The sequence below is a fragment of the Pistacia vera genome, unplaced genomic scaffold (genome assembly GCF_008641045.1).
Source record: "Pistacia vera cultivar Batoury unplaced genomic scaffold, PisVer_v2 Contig84, whole genome shotgun sequence".
Classification (NCBI taxonomy): domain Eukaryota; kingdom Viridiplantae; phylum Streptophyta; class Magnoliopsida; order Sapindales; family Anacardiaceae; genus Pistacia; species Pistacia vera.
This window is the reverse complement of record NW_022196712.1, coordinates 264633-284018: the sequence shown is the minus strand read 5'-3', so window position 1 is coordinate 284018 and position 19386 is coordinate 264633. Positions and strand designations below refer to the sequence as shown.

The 19386-nt window shown below is 37.5% G+C and overlaps 1 protein-coding gene, 2 non-coding genes and 1 pseudogene across 5 annotated transcripts; 2 read left to right on the top strand and 2 right to left on the bottom strand.

The window, feature by feature from the left end:
• Positions 1 to 666: 666 nt before the first annotated feature.
• On the bottom strand, positions 667 to 18366 carry LOC116118259 (cysteine synthase-like). Of its 3 annotated transcripts, XM_031404222.1 has the most exons (12): positions 4112 to 4521; positions 3913 to 4022; positions 3741 to 3798; positions 3311 to 3574; positions 3100 to 3237; positions 2942 to 2993; positions 2754 to 2833; positions 2103 to 2162; positions 1911 to 1991; positions 1469 to 1534; positions 1092 to 1248; positions 667 to 1019 (listed from the first exon to the last, which is right to left on the bottom strand). In XM_031404222.1, the coding sequence occupies exons 1-11, from the start codon at positions 4148 to 4150 to the stop codon at positions 1201 to 1203; spliced, it is 996 nt and encodes a 331-aa protein (XP_031260082.1). In that variant the 5' UTR covers positions 4151 to 4521; the 3' UTR covers positions 667 to 1019; positions 1092 to 1200. The 3 variants fall into 3 exon arrangements, with proteins under 3 accessions (XP_031260082.1, XP_031260084.1, XP_031260083.1); XM_031404224.1 differs by lacking the exons at positions 3913 to 4022; positions 4112 to 4521 and adding an exon at positions 18259 to 18366; XM_031404223.1 differs by lacking the exons at positions 667 to 1019; positions 1092 to 1248 and having other exon boundaries at positions 1264 to 1534; positions 4112 to 4519.
• Positions 1084 to 1244, top strand: LOC116118281. Its single transcript, XR_004126135.1, has one exon. It is a non-coding gene; the product is annotated as a U1 spliceosomal RNA (small nuclear RNA).
• Positions 5551 to 5714, top strand: LOC116118278. The gene has a single exon (XR_004126132.1). It is a non-coding gene; the product is annotated as a U1 spliceosomal RNA (small nuclear RNA).
• On the bottom strand, positions 15387 to 18610 carry LOC116118237 (annotated as a pseudogene).
• Between the last annotated feature and the right edge of the window lie 776 nt (positions 18611 to 19386).

The following is a 19386-nucleotide window of genomic DNA, read 5'->3' as shown; positions in this document are numbered from 1 at the left end:
GGGAAGGTAATCCTTTCTACACTAGAGTTAGCATCTCAATCAACTGTCATTGATACTGCTTCATGCCTAATGAAGTCAAACATCACTGTAGAAAGATAACGAAATGGCAAGTTTAATGTCGCTTAATGAATACAGATTATGAACTGACCAACAATTTTTTTGCCATTACAACACCCGACACCAAGCCTGCTTATCTAGTCATGCTTCATTAATGCATAATGAATAAGGGACTCAAGTTTGGCTATATAAATCAGGTTAAGGTGCAAAAACACTGGTTGGATCCAATTATACCAATAATGAAGAAAGAAAATTACTCTCGCTTTTCTATTAAATACAAAGATTGTTTACCGTCAAAAATTCTCTTTAAGAACATTTAGATGAATTGAATATTAGTTTTACACCGACAAAAAGAGCTAATTCGCAGATTAAATTAGAAAACAATTAAGACGCATGCTTTTTTTTTTTAATAACCGTGGTGTTCGGATCAGTTTATGCGCACCTCAACTAATTCTATGAAACTTGAAACTACTGGATAGATAAAACCTTCAGTGACTACCTCTATTAGCAATTCGAACTCAAGATTTCTTTAGTAATATATCCAAGAGTCTCTATCGAATCATTCGACCACCTAAAAGTAGTTGAATTATTATAAATGTTTATATATAAGTTCAATGTGATTTCACTTCCTCTTTTAGTTTCAGAGAAGGGATGACATGTAAAATCATAGTGTGTAAAATGCGTGGCATAATGAGTGGTCAGTCGAACCACCTTTCAAGGGATTCTCAACTACGGTTTAAACTAAGCAACATATCTGTGGTATAATTATTCGTATTTTCTTCAAAATTTACACTTCAAACTCGCTAAGAAAAGAGATAAATTAACTCCTTTGGTAGAGGGTTGTGCGGTAGACAAGAGTTGTCCGAAATCTCTTTCTCTTGATGACATTGATGGCCCCGTAAGTGATGAAAATCCAGAAGAATAGCGAATGACAGAAGAACTTTCCATAATCCCACATCGATCTGTTACAAACGGCTGTTAAAAGGTTTACATGTACAAGAAAAGAGGTTAGCCCACTGTTAAAACATACTTACCTGGACGAGGCCTTTGGGTGATCAAAAAGGCCTATGGCCTAGGTTGGTGGCCTCCATTGCACTTAGGAGGTGTACCCGCCTAAGGTCTGCCCAAGCGGCAGAGCCTACGTCATATTTTGTGGTAGCGGGGGCCTGCGTGCGCGCGGCCCCTATCAAACTGATCACAAGGATTAAGACACGTTTATTATGATTAATGCCTGGATTAAAACATGTTTTTTTCTGAAGTTGTTAAATTGTAACTGGTAACTGATAACGCTCCAATTTATTAAGATCACCACAATTTATTTTTATTGAATACAGAATACAGGCAAGTTTATAAGAATGTAATATAGTTTGTGAATTTGTTCAACTCCTCAATGACTGGTCATATTTTCTACCTCGCGTCTAATGGAATCAAACAGCACTGTGGATAGATAACGCTCTCCACTACTGGGGAAAATCACCTGCACATGAACCCAAACAAATTCAATGGTTACTGTAGTATGATGCAGATTCCATTAGTCCACCTCAAAACAATGCCTGTTTATGAGGCACGGTTATCAGCAATGCATAATTGTGTTAGGTTCAAATCCGAAAAACGGATGAACTAAAACCCAGTTTGACCAGAACTTTTGGCAGCCAATCTGATGTTATTAGTTTGCTGAAGTGCAGATGTATCTTAATATTGCTTAAATTTGCTTTTTATGACCCAACTGAAGTTATAGGCAGAATATCTTATGAATTTTAGACTACTATGCAAAATACTAATAAACAGTAGATAAATACAGATACATTCTGATTTCTTTGTTTTGAATGTAAATGAACAAAATCAAGACTTACAACAAAAAGTTTCCCAGTATTTTCAGGCCTCTTTGCCAACTTTATAGCAGCAGCTGCGGCAGCCCCAGATGATATTCCTACCTGCCAAAGAATCCCACAATTAGCATTGTACTTCAACTGAGATATGTAATCGGATTGGATAACAAAAATTGAGTGGTAGTACTTGAAGTAGTTTCGGAAATGTTAACATACCAACAAACCCTCTTTCAGAGCAAGCAGCTTAGCGGTTTCTATAGCTTCCTCGCTTGATATCTGGAAAAAGTCACGGCAGTAGTACAAGTCAAGAGAAGAGAATATAATTCCTACTGACATTGTTGTGTCGGCAAGGCAATTTACTATACTTCAGACTATAGGTATTTTGACAGTAAAAATGAGTAGCAAGCCTTGAACTATATATTTTGATCTACTATTGTAAAAGCTCCATGCCTCCATCGCAAGGCACTTATAGTTCTTTAAAGCATAATTACAGAGTACAATCCTATGTTTTGCTCTACAATTCTAAAAGTTCCATCCTATGAGCTCTACCGACTGAGCTAGACGGGCTGAATACAAGTTAGGAGATTTGCTGTAAGTCAGAGAAAAACTTTGATCAACTTGTTCCTTCAATCTCCATTGGAGCCTAAGAGTCCGACTTCATAACCACAATTTGCTACCTTATATTGATCCTACACTGGATCCATGACAAGCACCGGAGATAATACTAGGAGTTTCATGTATGATGAAATCTCATTGTGAGGGTTTTTTTTCCAGAAATTCAAAAATAAACATAAATGTAGTGCTAGCAGATAAAATTGTGCATGCCAATTCAAAGTAAACAAGCAAGAAATCGATTTTAAGACTTACTGGAATAACTTCATCAAGTATGTTAACATCCAAAGTATCAGCAATGAAACCAGCTCCAATGCCTTGGATTAGATGCTTTCCTATAAAAGGTTGCACCACAAAATTTACACAATCAGGAAACGACTGTCTTCAAAATAGGAATTCAAAATCTGTACAAGAATGCAAAATCTTTCCAACAGTTAATTCACCAGGTTGTCCTCCATTTAAGATTGCACTTTCAGATGGTTCTACACCATATACCTACAAGTAAATAATGAAAAGGAAAACCATTGGCATAAATAATCAGGAAATCTTTTTCTCTATCATAAAATTCAAACAAGTGCTCAAATAATACTCTCAAGATAACCTTAATATTTGGGTTCTTCTCTTTTAGGAATCTCCCTGCACCGGATGCTGTACCACCAGTCCCTACCGCTGAAATAAGGGCGTCAACTTTCCCTCCTGAGTCTTTCCATATCTCCGGGCCAGTGGTTTCATAATGAATCTACACAAATGATCACAAACACATTCATATATTCTTCAACCAACCAACTTTGTGATATCAATCAAGAGAGTACCTCAGGATTGGCAGGATTTGCATGTTGCTTAAGGGTATAACCATTCGGTATATTATTTACCATCTCCACAGCTTTTTTAAACATTTCCTCAAATCCCAAGGATTCATCAAAGAGATATAACTCAGCTCCAAAAGCTCGCAGCACAATTTTTCTCTCAAGACTACATACTGACGGCATCATAATGATGAGTTTGTAACCCCTTGTTGCTGCAATGGAGGCCATTCCAATGCCAGTGTTGCCAGTGGTAACCTCTACAAGGACAGTCTTTGCAGAATTTCATTGAAACACATCCAGAAGGAAGTTTGTTAGTTCACATTTTGCACGTTTTGAGCTACTCATGATGTTCATATTTATCAAAAATACATTTTGCATAATCTTTATGATTAGCCTAACAAATCAACTTTAGAAATGAAGGATTTTTAATGCATACCTTTCCTGGCGTAATTAAGCCCCTATCCTCTGCATCTTTGATCATATTATATGCAATCCTTCATGCCAAACATTTAAAGCCAAATATATGGATATGAGCATATACATTTACATGGTCATACAAAGAAGATGAATTGAGAAAAAGAAAATATTTTTTTTATATATATATACACCTGTCTTTGACACTAGAGCAAGGTTGCATCATTTCTAGCTTGGCGGCAATACGGGCTACACAACCATCCACAACATGATTGAGATATACCATTGGAGTATTGCCTATCAGCTGAACAAACCCACATTGCAGATGAGATTACGGCAATTGAAGACAAATGGAAAGATAGAGAGCACACAAGTTAAGTGAATAAAAATTACTTCAGTAATATCTTTCTTGATTGCTGTCTTCTCCTCCATGGAGCTACTTCAATAAACACTACAAAAGATATCAAGCAGCAGATTAAACATGTGCCGCAACAGCCAAGGCATAAATTTCTTTGGACTTGAAACAAACACTTAATGACTGTTTCATTAGGTTCTCCTAGAAAAGATTAAGAAAATTTCTTTTATTCTTTCATAAAAAATGCTTTAGATGAGCTATCAAACAGCCTGAATCACCTCTGAAGGAGGATCAATTAAACAATTCACAAGAAACAGAGAAAAGAAAAGTACCCACAATCAATAAAGCACCAAAATTTAGAGAGCAAATTAGAGCACAAACAAGGGAGAATTAATTTAAGATATTATAGTAGACTTATCTTATCTGTGAATGTAGATTGTAGGCGGGTTGTTCCAATCCTTGAATGTTTATTCATTTATGCTTATCAAAACAAGGACATATCACACTTTTAAAAAGAATTTAAAGAAGATATGAATTGACCACTGCACTAACCTGGTCCTACGGATTTAAAGAAGATATGAATTGACCGCTGTACTCACCTGGTCCCACGGATTGAAAGAAGATATGAATTGACCACTGTACTCACCTGGTCCCACGGATTTAAAGAAGATATAATTGACCACTGCACTAACATGGTAATGACTAATTAGACCTATGTTTTTTTGGCTCATATATAGTCAACTGCTGCATGCAAGATAAGTAACATCAATTGTGTTCTTGTATTGAAGTTTACTGCAACAGCAAATTTTTTAAAATATTTATAAATTAAGTATGTTTGAATTTGATTCAATGAATTTCACCTATTAGGAGCATCTCTTATGATGCTCTTTATTTTAAAGAGAATATTTCATATAAATAGAAAGTATTTTTATTGATTTTTAAATATAAAGAACAAAAATTTTATTCAAATCTAATAAACTCTTTAAATTTTAGAACAGAGAATATGTTTTTTCAAGAAAAAGACTTAATATGAGAGATAAATCATAAATAAAATACATAAAAACTTATAATTTATTATTTAAAATTTGGATAAAGAGTGAAATTTGACTCTCTAAATGTAAAGAGTCAAATTTACTCTTTAATTTATATTTAAAGAATAAAGAATCTAACTCTTTTTTCTATGAATAAATTCTTTATAATAAATAGTTTATGTTATTTAAAGAGTCCTGTGAGATGCTCTAACAAAGTTAAATATTACAACTCTTTATGTAAAAAAAAAAAAAAAAAAAGTAAAAAGTCAGATCCTCAAGTTTATGGGCATGGATAAGCGGAATCATCTAATAAATTAGTGTTTTGAAAAGTTAACCAGTAGCTCCATCCATGTCTTAAACATGCTAAAAGAATCGCATGTAACCGCCTCCCTAAGAAACATAATTTATAAATATTTTAAACAAGGAGCTGAGCCCTCCGTTAGAACATACTTACGAAGACAGGGTCTTTGGTTGATCAGAAAGGCCCAAAGCCTAGGTTGGTGGCCTTCACTGCACAGGGGAGGTGCACCCGCCCAAGGTCTGTCCAAGTGGGAGAGCGTACGTCATAATTTGTGGTAGCAGAGAATGTTTAGTTCCGTTTAGTTCACTTTTTTGCAGTTTTTAGAAAAGTTTTTAAAAAAAGTTAAAAAAAGTTGAATTGGACGGGTATTACGATGTAAGATTTGGAAATTAATAAAAATACCTCCTATATTTGTTTATTTACTAAACACCCCTATAACAAAACTTTGAAAGTTAACAAAAACACCCCCAATCCACCCATTGAATAATCACAGCCGGCCACCACTGTCGGAGGGTGGCCGGAGTCGCCGTATCGACGCATGAATGGTTGGATCTTGCCAGTCATGCGCCGATATGGCCTTTGCCGGCCAGATCCACGGTGGATCTGGCCGGCAAAGGCCAGATCTACAGCTAGATCCACTAGATCGGCGCACTACCAGCCAGATTCAGCTGGTAGTGCGCCATTATATCAGATTTCGACCAACTTCTGACAGTGATGGCCGGAATCTGGTATAATGTGGGTTTAGGGGTGTTTTTGCAATTTCGAAAAAAAATATTTAGGGGTATTTAATTAAATTAACAAATTTAGGGGGGTGTAAAAAAAGTTGAATAATATTGGATAATATTGTGAGTTTTTGGGCATTTTACTGTTTAACTTTTTTGGGAATATTAATAATAGTATTCCTAAAAACCAACCAAACAGAGCCTTAGATTCCAGGACTATCTAAATAGACTTTTATTAGAAAAATTCCGCAAGTACAATGTGTAGATAGAAAAGCCAGCTACCGTCCTTATTGTGCACACTGCCAGCCCCAACAACTTAAATTGTCAAAACAATTTTCGGACCTCTAAATTGATACAATCTTATTTTGTATGAACGTGTTTGTTCTAGTTCACAATACAAAATACAAGGACTGCTTATTTCAAGCAGTGGACATCAAAGGGAAGGTAATACTTTCTACACTTGAATAGCATCTTGTAGGCGGTAAAATCTACGGTTGATTCAGAAAGGATGAATCTTGTGAGAAGCGAGTCACTGACAATCTGATGGACCTGCATAAAGAGAATAAAGGAATGTGAAGGCTCGGGGGACACTGGTGTGGTGTCTGCCGTCAGCATGGTTGAAGGTATTTAGTCAGGGCTGAGAGCGGGAAAGGTTTACCGTAATAATGTGGCTAGGGCTAGACTAACACAAAGTGGCCGGAGGATAGCTTTGCAGTGGCTGAGGGTGGTGAAGTTAGTCAGAACTAAGCTTTACGGTGAGGAAAGACGATGATTCTTGAGAGCAAGAATTTAGGAGCTAACGCTATGGGTGATTTCTGAATGAATAATGAGAAGGCTGACCTCTGTTTATATAGTGAACCAAGAAGGTTGGAATCCTAATAGGACTTTAAGTCCTACTAAGTAGAGGAGTTCGAATTAGGAAGGAAGTCTTGTGACTTGTCTTTATCTGATCAAGACTACCAATTCGAGTAAGATCTTGGATCTTGACTAAAGTGGAAAGTAGATAGGACTCTGATTCCTATTTTGAGGATGATTTGGAATAATGTGTTGGAACCTTATTTAACTTAACTTGTAGGATAACCCAACTCATAGAGTGGTCAGTTCATAAGGCGGATTTAAGCGTAGGCCCAACTGGAATCTGGTTAAGGCATTAGGCCGTAATAAGTTTATTTTGTTATTGGACCTTGTTAGGCCGAATACGATTTTTGGCCCATACAGTTGTCCCCCATTCTCTAAGTTAAAGGGTATTTAGCTTAGAGAGTAGATTCAATTAATCGTAGACATAATATGAATGACTTGACGTCTTCTCGAGGATGGTTTGACTCGAAGCGCTTGTTACTGCTACAAGGGCAAAGGCGGTGGTTCTTGGGAGCAAGAACTTTGTAAGCTAGAGAAGGGATTGTGATTCCATCCATAATGAGAGGCTTGACCTTTGCTTTTACAAAGGACTCAAAGGGGTTGAGTCCTTGTAGAACTAGATGTTCTCATAGTAGGAGTTTGAGTAAACAGGAAACTCGTAGTACCAATCCAGTAGGATTATGAGTATTAGTTAATGTAAGACTAGGAGTCTTGGATGAACTAGGATTTGTATAAGACTAGAATCATATTGTGGAATAAGTGTAGACTGATGGGCTCGAGCCTAAGGCAACTTATCTTATAGAAAAGCCTAACTCATGGAGTAGGCTGACTTATGGTGTGGACCAACTCGTAGATTGGGCCGACTCATAGAGCAATCCTTCTTACAAAATAAGTCATCTTGCTGGATGGTCCTCTCACAAGATGAGTTTTGATATGGACCCATGTGGAGTTGGGTTATGGTATTGAGCCTTAAGCTTTTAGGCCAACCGGAGTTGGGCTTTTGGCATAAGCCCAACTGAAGTTGGGTCATGGCATGAAGCCATATGTTATTGGATCAACTAGAGTTGGGCATTGGCATGGAGCCTTTTGTTATAGGGCCAACCAGAGTTAGGCCTTAGTGTTGAGCCTTTTGCTATTAGGCCAACCGAAGTTGGGCCTTTGGCATAAAGCCTTTTGTTATTGGACCTGTCAAGGGTCCAATACAGATTTTTGCATCTATAATTTGTCCCTCACCCTCTAAGTTAAAAGGCTTCTTAACTTTAGAGAGCAATTTGAGTTAGATGTAGGTGTTGAACGAGTGAAGCAGTGCCTCTAGGAGGGTAAGTCATCTCATCTCTTTCATGCTTTTTATGAAGAGGATGTACATTTGACGCTGATTCGGGTTTGAGTCAGCTAAGGATGGAGCAGTTGAATGAAGATGGAGTAGTCGGCTCGACATGCTTTGTCTAGTGGGGTGCAGGACCCTTTGGAGTGGAGGATGTATGCACTCTGTCTTAATAAATGTCATGTTGGATAGAATGTTGGAGTTCCACTCGACATGTCCTATCAAGTGGAGCGTGGAGACCAAAGAGTTGTGATCTAGGCCTTGACGCTCGGCTCGACATGGTGTCGAGTTGCTTTGTCAAATGAGAGTCAAGGGCTCATTAGGTGGGGTAGTCCCTTGAGAGTGTGGTCTCACTCGACATTAAGTCGAGAGAAAGTCAAGTTGAGCTGAGTCGGACGTCGATGTAGAGCCGAGGTCGAGCCATATCGTAATGTAAAGCCGGATTTCAATAAATAGCTGAGCTGAGATGAGCCGAAACGAAATTTGATGTAAAATTGATGTAGGGCCGACTCGTAAGGTAGAGTATGGACTTTGATGAATAGCTGAGTGAGAGTTGAGTTGATTCGTACTTCGATATAGAGCCAGCTAGGATGAGAGATGGACGGGTATGTGCCAGCATTAGCTTGTCCCCCATTGTACAGTCGTAGGACTCTACCTTAGGAGTAGAGTCTAGTGGTGCTTGGTCGACTGGGCATGGAGTCGAGTGGCACTTGGTCGACTAGGTGTGGAGTCGAGTTGCACTTTGTTGACTAATTATCTCTGTGGAGTTGAGTCTCAAAGAGTCAAGTGACTCTTCTAAAGAGGAGACTTCAACGAGTGGGCGTCATAGGGATAAGCCAAATCGAGTAATGAAGAGTCGAGTACTCTTCTGAAGAGAAGACTTCAACGAGCGTGCATCTTGGGGATGAGCTAAACCAAGTAACAAAGAGTTGAGTGACTCTTCTGAAGAGGAGACTTGAATGAGCGGGCTTTTTGGGGATGAGCTGAACCAAGCAGCGAAGAGTCAAGTGACTCTTCTGAAGAAGAGACTTCAATGAGCAGGCATCTTGGGGATGAGCCGAGTTGAGTCGCGAAGAGTCGAGTGACTCTTCTGAAGAGGATACTCCAACGAGTGAGTGTCCTAGGGATGAGCCAACCCAAGCCGAGTTGCGAAGAGTCGAGTCTTTTTTTAAGACGAGTGGAAGCCTTAGAGATGAGTTGAGCCAAGCGAAGAGGAACCAAGTGGGGAAGAGTCAAATGACTCTTTTAGAGATGAGTAAAAGCCTTAAGGTTGAGCCAAGCTGAGCGAAGTAGAGCAAAGCGAAGAGAAGCCGAGTAGGGGACATTTGAATGACTTAGGAAGAGGAGTGGAAGCCTTGGGGAAGAGTCGAGCCAAGCAGAGAATAGCGAAACGAATAGGAGTCGAGTGGGGAAAATTTGAATGACTCAGGAAGAGCAGTGGAACCCTTGGGAAAGAGCCAAGTTGAGCGGAGAAGAGCAAAGCGAAGAGGAATCGAGTGGGGAAGAGTCGAATGACTCTTTTGAAGAGACTTCGAGTAGGAGTCTTGAGGATGAGCCAACTAAGAAGTTCCCCACTCTCTTAGTTGCAGCCAAGTGAGGCCACGCAAGGCTAAATGAGGCTATGTGAGGCCAAGTGAGGTTGTGTGAGGCTGAGTGAGGCCATGTGAGGCAGTGTCCCCACTCTCTAAGTTGCGGCCAAGTGAGACCTAGTCGACTGAGTAAAGTTGAGGCCGAGCCGACTACTAGAGTAGAGGCCGAGACAATCGGATGACAGAAGTTGAGCCGATTGGATGAGTGGAAGCAGAGCTGGCTGAATGAGTGAAGGCGGAGCTAACCAGATGAGTGAAGGCCAAACCGACTGGATAAGTCTGTGTGAAGGTAAAAGGCCTGTTTAGCTTATACTATTGGAGCGGGGTTGTTTGGATAAGTGACTCAGTGGCTATGAGGGTGTTGATGGGTTGAGTCGACTCAATGTGAGTCGGTTTGGATAGAGGTGTAATGGTAGTATTTGTGGCCGAATGGAGATGGGATTGGCTTATTAGGGTTCCATGATCAGGGGTTATGAATAGTGATGGATCGGGATGTGAGACCTTGAGGCGTGTTGTTGACCCAAGGGGAAATCGAGGGAGTATAATTGATTTACCTTCTTTTAGAGGGCTTGGTTTTCCGCCCGGATGGCAGCATTCTTAGGTTCCAAGTGTTGGTAAGTGACCGTCTTCACGCAGTGGAAAAACATATTTTAAAACGAAAAAGATCACTTACACATCCCAAAATCCAAGCGCATATTATATTGTTTACATGCATAAACTTAAAACGTATAAAAACATATCTGTGTAAAATAAACAACCCAATCTAGAACACTTACGCACGTTTGGAGGCTCCTCCAAATATCTTTGGATCTTATTTCGCTACTCGATTCAACGTAGAAACGCACTCACGCTGTCCACATGAAGACAATCCGTAGAACCCTTGATTATTTTGCTAGAATAACCAAGGGCTTCAAGAATCAAGGAAGATCAAGAGAAAAAGAATTTTTTTTACTAAAGAGTGAAAACGTGAGAGAGAGCTTTGGGTGGCTAGGGTTTTCTTTTTTTTTTAAGTTCCTATGATGTTTTAATTTAAGTTGCACTTACATAGTGCAACTAATTAAAACCCTATTCCATTAAGGAATAGCCATGTGCACCAACACAAACTCACCCTTGCAACCAAACACCGTATAATTGGTATTTTAAATTTAAATTATTATTATTATTAACATCAATTAATATATATATACACACATTAACGTTTAATTTAATAAAAATTTATTTAAATATACAAATTAATATATATTCAAATATAATCTCACTAATTTTAATATTGATATTAAAATTAAACATAAGCAACAATCTCAGCAAATTTAATTGCACTGTGAGATTACCAAAATACCATTTTGTCTTAAAAGACGAAAATACCCCTCTTATAGACTGATTCTTAAATTGTCTTGTAAGTGTGTGACCCGTAGGCTCATCATCATATCGGCAGTGAGTAGCATCGCGATTAACTCCAATTAATCGTCTCACTATACACAGACCAAGATTGGCCCTTAGCAAGGCGTCATAGCCACCCGATAGATTCGGATTCAGCGAAATTACAGCTTGTCAACAGTATGGTTATTGTGCAATCAAATCTTTTCATCATCTATTATCTCATCGAGGCTAAGGTACATAAATAGTGTCAACCTCAAATATTCTCAACATGTTTGTATTCAGTTATTAGACCACTGATAAGAATATTAAATTGGATTGAGTAACAACTCAATCCCACTGTGGCCACAGATTTAATGTCATTGTCATTTACTGAATTACCCAATAAGATAACTTCTCTCGTACCCAAGAGTGATGAATCCTTTGTCGATCTACCATAGTCTCGATACACTTCTCAATGTAGTCAATCACTACCGTATTGATAGCTTTGAATAGAACTACGTTGGGCTAGTGTCAAACTACACAAACTGGTGCACAAGGCATTCTGGTGATCTCAAGTCTAAGGATCACATGCACCGCCATCCGTTAGAGGAATTATTCCATAGACACTAGGGTTACCATCCATATGGAATCCTCCAGTGGGTTTGTTCAATGAACTTGCCTCCAGTAAGCATCCATGCATTGCACCAGGTTGTCGGCAAATAACCTTGACAAGTGAGATCAGTCACCTTTCGACACGGTCGTTCAACGCTATGACAACCTTACCGTATTATTTGTGTCTTTGATTAGAATAATACTAGGGCTATGGACGTTTCTAGAATGGCCACCATATGTGATAATAAGGTTCTCACTATCAAGATTTGAAACACTTGATACCCTCATCACGGTTCTACTATCCTGAGGACATATATCATTACATATAAGTATGATTTACACGATATAGAAGAATATGTCTTTTATTGATGAATAAACATTTATTATAGAGTCAATCTTATAATAATTGATTGGCTCTAGGGCATCTACTCTAACTCCAAGGTTTTGCATTTGTCATTGTTCTCTTGTACCAATGCAATGAGGGTGGCGATCTGATCCGCTACATCAGGCGAGGGTGTGTCGATGCTTGTAGTCATGATGGCTAAGTGAACGAAATGGGAGCAAACAAAGTAGGTCGTTGATAGTCAAAAGATTGTCATGGCCCCATGGTGCGCCAAACTGTAGACGATAAAATCTAAGGTTGATTCGGAAAGGACGGATCTTGTGAGAAGCGAGCCACTGACAATCTGATGCACCTGCACAAAGAGAATAAAGGAACGTGAAGGCTCGAGGGAAACCAATGTGGTGTTTGTCGTAAGCACTCCGACGCTCAAGTCAGCACGGTTAAAGGTATGTAGTGAGGGTTGAGAATGGGAAGGGTTTACCATAATAATGTGGCTAGGGCTAGACTGACACAAAGTGGCCAAAGCACAACTTTGTCATGGCTGAGGGTGGTGAAGTTAGTCAAAACTAAGCTTCACGGCGAGGAAAAACGGTGATTCTTAAGAGCAAGAATTTAGGAGCTAACACTATTGGTGATTTCTGAATGAATAATAAGAGAACTGACCTTTGTTTATATAGTGAACCAAAAAGGCTGGAGTCCTAAGCCTTACTAAGTAGAGAAGTTCGAATTAGGAAGGAAATCTTGTGACTTGCCATTATTTAGTCAGGACTACCAATTCGAGTGAGATCTTGGATCTTGATTGAAGTGAAAAGTAGATAGAACTTTGATTCATATTTTGGGACTGATGTGGGCTAATGGGCTAGAACCCAATTTAGTTTAGTTTGTAGAATAACCCAAGTCATGAAGTGGTCAGTTCACAAGTTGGATTTAATCGTAGGTTCAATCGGAATTAGGTTATTGCACTGGACCGTAATATGTTTATTTTGTTATTAGACCTCGTTAGGCCCAATATAATTTTTGGCCCATACACATCTCAATCAATTGTCGTTGGTTCTGCTTAGCACCTAATGGAGTCAAACATCACTGTAGATAGATAACGCTCTCCAGCACTGGGGAAAACAACTTGCGCAGGTAGCCGAAGAAATGGCAAGGTTAATGTCGCTTAATGAGTATGAACTGACCAACAATTTTTTGCCATTAGTACACCCATCACCATGCCTGTTTATCTAGTCATGCTTTATTAGAGTATAATGAATAAGGGACTCAAGTTTGGCTATATAAATCAGGTTAAGGTCAGATAAAGAGACATTTTTGGAATGCAAAAACACTGGTTGGATTCAATTCTACCAATAATGAAGAAAGAAAATTGCTCTCGGTTTTCTATTAAATACAAAGATGGTTGGTTGTCAAAAATTCTCTTTAAGAACGTTTAGATGAATTGAAATTTACAAATAAAATTAGAAAATTTAAAGAGAAAATTAAGAAATCAAGAAAACAATCCATCAGATTATAGAAACTAATTAAGACGCATGATTTTTTTTTTTTTTTAATGACCAGGGTGTCTGCTTCAACTTACGCATACTTCAATTAATTTCATGGGACCCTGAAACTACTAGACTAATAAAAACTCTAGTGGTTTACCCCTATTAACAATCGATGAGGGACTCGAATTCAAGACCTCTTGAGTAATAAATCAAAGAGTCTCTATCAAACCACTCGACCATCTAGAGGTAGTTGAACTATTATGAATGTTTATATACAACTTCAATGTGATTCACTTCCTCTTTTAGTTACACAGAAGGGATGACATGTAAAATCATAGTGTGTTAAATGTGTGGCATATTTGAGTGGTCAGCCGAAGCACCTTTCAAATAATTCTCAACTACGGTTTAAACTAAGCAACATATAACCAAAGTGATATACCATTTGATTTCTTATATCAACTAAAAATGATTACACTTACAACAAGGAACTTCCCTGCAGCATTTTCAGGCCTCTTGGCCAACCGTATAGCAACAAAATCCCAAAAGCTTGTATTCAGAATCGTATAACTAAAGCTAAAGCTAACATTACAAATTTGCAATACCGAGATCATTATTTCCGACAAGCAAGTAGTGGAAACAATAAGAATATGCAGGACTACAAGCAAATTATCAAATGGCAAAACATTGCATACCAGAAATACAATATCAAAAAAAGGTTAACTACCCAGTAAACGCAACAATCCAAATAAAACAAAGTTTGACCAAAAAATAACAGAATTATCAAACACCAATATGCAGATTTTGGTCACAGGTCATGTACAAGTCCATATATTGACAATAAAAATACCAAAGATGATATGATGGTGACCTGGTTAGCAGTAATGAATTATTTTCTCTGCCAAATTACTAAGCATAAAACAATAAAATAGATCAATTTCGTGAAAGGATCTCTAATACTTTGACAAGATCCTCCTCAGTATATTGTCTTATTCTCTTGCTCAAAGAATTGACTACTAGACAAATTGGTCTACTCAATCCATTCCATGGGAAGTACATTTTTCTCACATGTTGAAAGGAACTGTCATATCTTGTTTGAACCTTCCAATTTACATTATTTAAATCCTATTGTTACATAAAGATATACCAGAATCTAATATTTAATATAATCTTGTAGGTTGAAACTTTAGACTAAATGTTGGAAGATGTAATTAATTTTGACCCAAACTATCTTTGAGTGGTCGAATAGTTCGATATAAACTTTTAGGTGTATTATCAAAAGTAACTGAATTCAAGTCCTTCATCAGTTACTAATAAGGGTAGTGACTCTAAACTTGGACTCTGATACCATGATAGAATTTGAGGCGGGTTTAACTCCTCACCTAATAAGACCTTGTTGAATAGGAGGATTACCCCCTCTTATAAACCAATAAGCTTAAGCGTGCTTAGTCGGTGTGGGACTCTAACAAATTTCATAAAACTTAATAACCTTTACCTCCAATGTTAGTCTCCTTCCAATGTAGATATCTTGCAGAAGGTTTTTTAGGTTTATTCAGAAATCAAGTCAAATTTGCACATCTCAATATCTCCTGGAAAGAGTACTTAAAAATTCCAAATTTTTGGCCTTTAAGCTAACCTATCATTGAAGTCTTTTTAAGAGATAATTAAACGGTGGATTCTTCATCTAAGAATATAAATAAAATTTCTCAGGTATAAATATTCGTATTTTCTTCAAAATTTACACTTCAAACTCACTAAGAAATAGTTTGTAACTGTAACTGACAATGCTCCAAAGGCTAACAAATAGTTTCGAAACTTGAATCACATCGAATTTATTAAGATCACAATTTATTTTTGTTGAATACAGAATACAGTGAAGTTTATAAAGATGTAATGTAGTTTTTGAATTTGATTAACTCCTCAATGACTGGTCATATTTTCTGCCTCACGTCTAATGGAATCAAACAGCTCTGTGGATAGATAACGCTCTCCACCACTGGGAAAAATCACCTGCACATGAACCCAAACAAATTCAATGGTAGCTGCAGTATAATGCAGATTATGAAAGGGTTTAGCCATTTGTCCACCTCAAACAATGCTTGTTTATTAGGCAAGGTATCAGCAATGCATAATTGCGTTAGGTTCAAATCCGGAAAACGGATGAACTAAACCCCAGTTTGACCAGAATTTTTGGCAGCCAATCTGATGTTATTAGTTTGTTGAAGTGCAGATGTATCTTAATATTGCTTAAATTTGCTTTTTATGACCCAACTGAAGTTATAAGCAGAATATCTTATGAATTTTAGACAACTATGCAAAATACTAATAAGCAGCAGATAAATACTAATACATTCTGATTTCTATATTTTGAATGTAAAAGAACAAAATCAAAACTTACAACAAAAAGTTTCCCAGTATTTTCAGGCCTCTTTGCCAACTTTATAGCAGCAGCAGCAGCAGCCCCAGATGATATTCCTACCTGCCAAACAACCCCACAATTAGCATCAGAAATATAATGTACTTCAACTGAGATTAACAAAAATGGAATGCTTGCTAGTACTTGAAGCAATTTCAGAACTGTAAACATACCAATAAACCCTCTTTCAGAGCAAGCAGCTTAGCGGTTTCTATAGCTTCCTCGCTTGATATCTGGAAAAAGCCACGGCAGTAGTACAAGTCAAGAGAAGAAATATAACTCCGCTGACATTGTTGTATCGGCAATTACCATACTTCAGACTACAGGTATTTCCACAGTAACAGATGACATTGAAATATTTTGATCTACTAATGTAAAAGCTCCTGCCTCCATCGCAGGGACTCATAGTTCTTTAAAGCTAATTACAAAGTACAATCCATTTTGCTCTACTATTATAAAAGTTCCATCCTATGAACCAGTCTACATTAAGAAATATCCCAAAAAAAAAAAAAAAAGACCCTCGATTCTTCAAATCAAACCAGATTATCATAACCAGAGGCAAAACAACACTTAAAAGCTGGGAGATACGCCCACCGTGGGGCTCGAACCCACGACCACAAGGTTAAGAGCCTTGCGCTCTACCCCTAGCTAGAGGGCTGGATACAGTTAGGAGATTGCAGTAAGTCACCAAAAACTTTGTCAACTTAAACAAAAGACCTCTTCGATCTCCATTGTAGCCTAATAGTCCGACTTTATAACCACAATTTGCTACTTTATTATGATCCTACACGGATCCATGACTAGAACGGGAGATAATAATAGGAGTTTCATGTAGGATGTAATCTCAGTGTGAGGGGTTTTTGCCAGAAATACAAAAATAAAAATAATATTAGTGCTGCAGATAAACTTGTGCATGCCAATTCAAAGTAAACAAGCAAGAAATTAATTTTAAGACTTACTGAATAACTTCATCAAGTATGTTAACATCCAAAGTACAGCAATGAAACCAGCTCCAATGCCTTGGATCAGATGCTTTCCTATGAAGGTTGCACCACAAAATTTACACAATAAGGAAACAACTGTCTTCCAAATAGAATTCAATCTGTGCAAGAATGCAAAATCTTTCCAATAGTTAACTCACCAGGTTGTCCTCCTTTAAGATTGCACTTTCAGATGGTTCTACACATATACCTACAGTAAATAATGAAAGAAAACTACTGGTATAATACTCAGACATTTTTTTCTCTTTCACAAAATTCCAACAAATGCTCAGACAATACTCTAGAGATAACCTAAAATTTGGGTTCTTCTCTTTGAGAATCTCCCTCACCGGATATTGTACCACCATCCCTATCCCTGAGATAGGGCATCAACTTTCCCTCCTGAGTCTTTCCATATCTCTGGGCCAGTGGTTTCTAATGAATCTACACAAATGATCCAAACACATTCATATATTTTTTAACCAACCTACTTTGTGATATCAATCAAAAGAGTACCTCAGTTGGCAGGATTTGCAAATTGCTTAAGCATATAACCATTCGGTGTATTTTTACTATCTCCTCAGCTTTTTTTAAGATCCCATCAAGTCCCAAGGATACATCGAAGAGACATAACTCAGCTCCAAAGCTCGCAGCACAATTTTTCTCTCAAGACTACATTCTGACGGCAGCATAATGATGCTCTTGTAACCCCTTGCTGCTGCAATGGAGGCTATTCCAATGCCAGTGTTGCCACTGGAATCTCTACAAGGACAGTCTTTGGAGATATCATTCAAAACACATCCAGAAGGAATTGTTAGTTCACATGTTGCACATTTTGTGCCACTGATGTTCAAATTTATCAAAGTACACCACTAGTTTGAGGTTGGTAAACCGTTCTTTAAAGTCATTGCACCTTACTTGATTAGTTAACAAGTAACGTTAATTTGCATAATCTTTATGATAGCCTAACAATCAACTTTAGAAATGAGGATTTTCAATGCTACCTTTCCTGGCGTAATTAAGCCCCTATCCCTGCATCTTTGATCATACTATATGCAATCCTTCATGCCAAACATTTAAAGCCAATTATATGGATATGAGCATATACATTTACATGGTCATACAAAGAAGAAGAATTGAGAAAAGAAAATATTTATATATATATACACCTGTCTTGACACTAGAGCAAGGTTGCATCATTTCTAGCTTGGCGGCGATACGGGCTACACAACCATCCACAACGTGATTGAGATATAGCATTGGTGTATGACCATCAGCTGAACAAACCCACATTGCAGATAAGATACAGTAACTAAGACGAATGGAAAGATAAAAGCACACAAATTAAGTGAAAAAAAATTACTTCAGTAATATCTTCTTGATTGCTGTCTCCCTCCTCCATAGAGCTACTTCAATAAACACTACAAAGATATCAAGCAGCAGATTAAACATGTGCCACAACAGCCCAGGCATAATTTCTTTGGACTTGAAAAACCACTTAATGACTGTTTCATAAGCCATTCAAAATTTGGTTTTCCTCGAAAAGATTAAAAGAAAGTTATTTTTATCTTTCATCAAAATGCTTTAGATGAGCTATCAAACAGCCGAATCACCTCAGAAGGAGATTCAATTAAACAATTCACAAGTAACAGAGAAAAGAAAAGTACCCACAACAATAAAATAACAAAATTTAGAGAGCAAAATAGAGCACAAAAAAAAAAAAAAAGAAAAGCAATCTCAGATACTTGTATTTATCAATCAAGAATCAATATAATAGGTTAAGCTAAGAAAAATGAATTACCCAGTAATATTTCCAATAAGGATATCAAGCGCAGCCTGGACACTAAAGCTGTAGGATTATAAACAATGATCCAATGGATAATATAGAAAAAAAAACATATCATATCAGTAAGAGTCAACACTGATTAAACTAGTTTCAATATAGGACTTGAGAACAAGTCAAAAAATTTCTAAGACCAATTAGTTTCAACATCAGAAAGTATGAGCAAACAAATAAAAACAATACCCAGCATCAGAATCAGTCAATAATAAACAAGATTGCAGAAGTCCACATAATCACATTTAAAAAGAATTAAAGAAATATAGTTGACCACTGCACTAACCTGGTATGAGACCTCATAAATAGCTAATATAATCAAAAATAGAACAAAACAAAAACAAAAAATGTCTACATTTAAACTGGCAGCTGGTTTTCTATGGATTTGTCCTCATTGTGAGTGGTTTCTTCCTCACCAAGTCTCCATTGTTTTTTCTTTTCTTAATGTTGACTAGAGGAC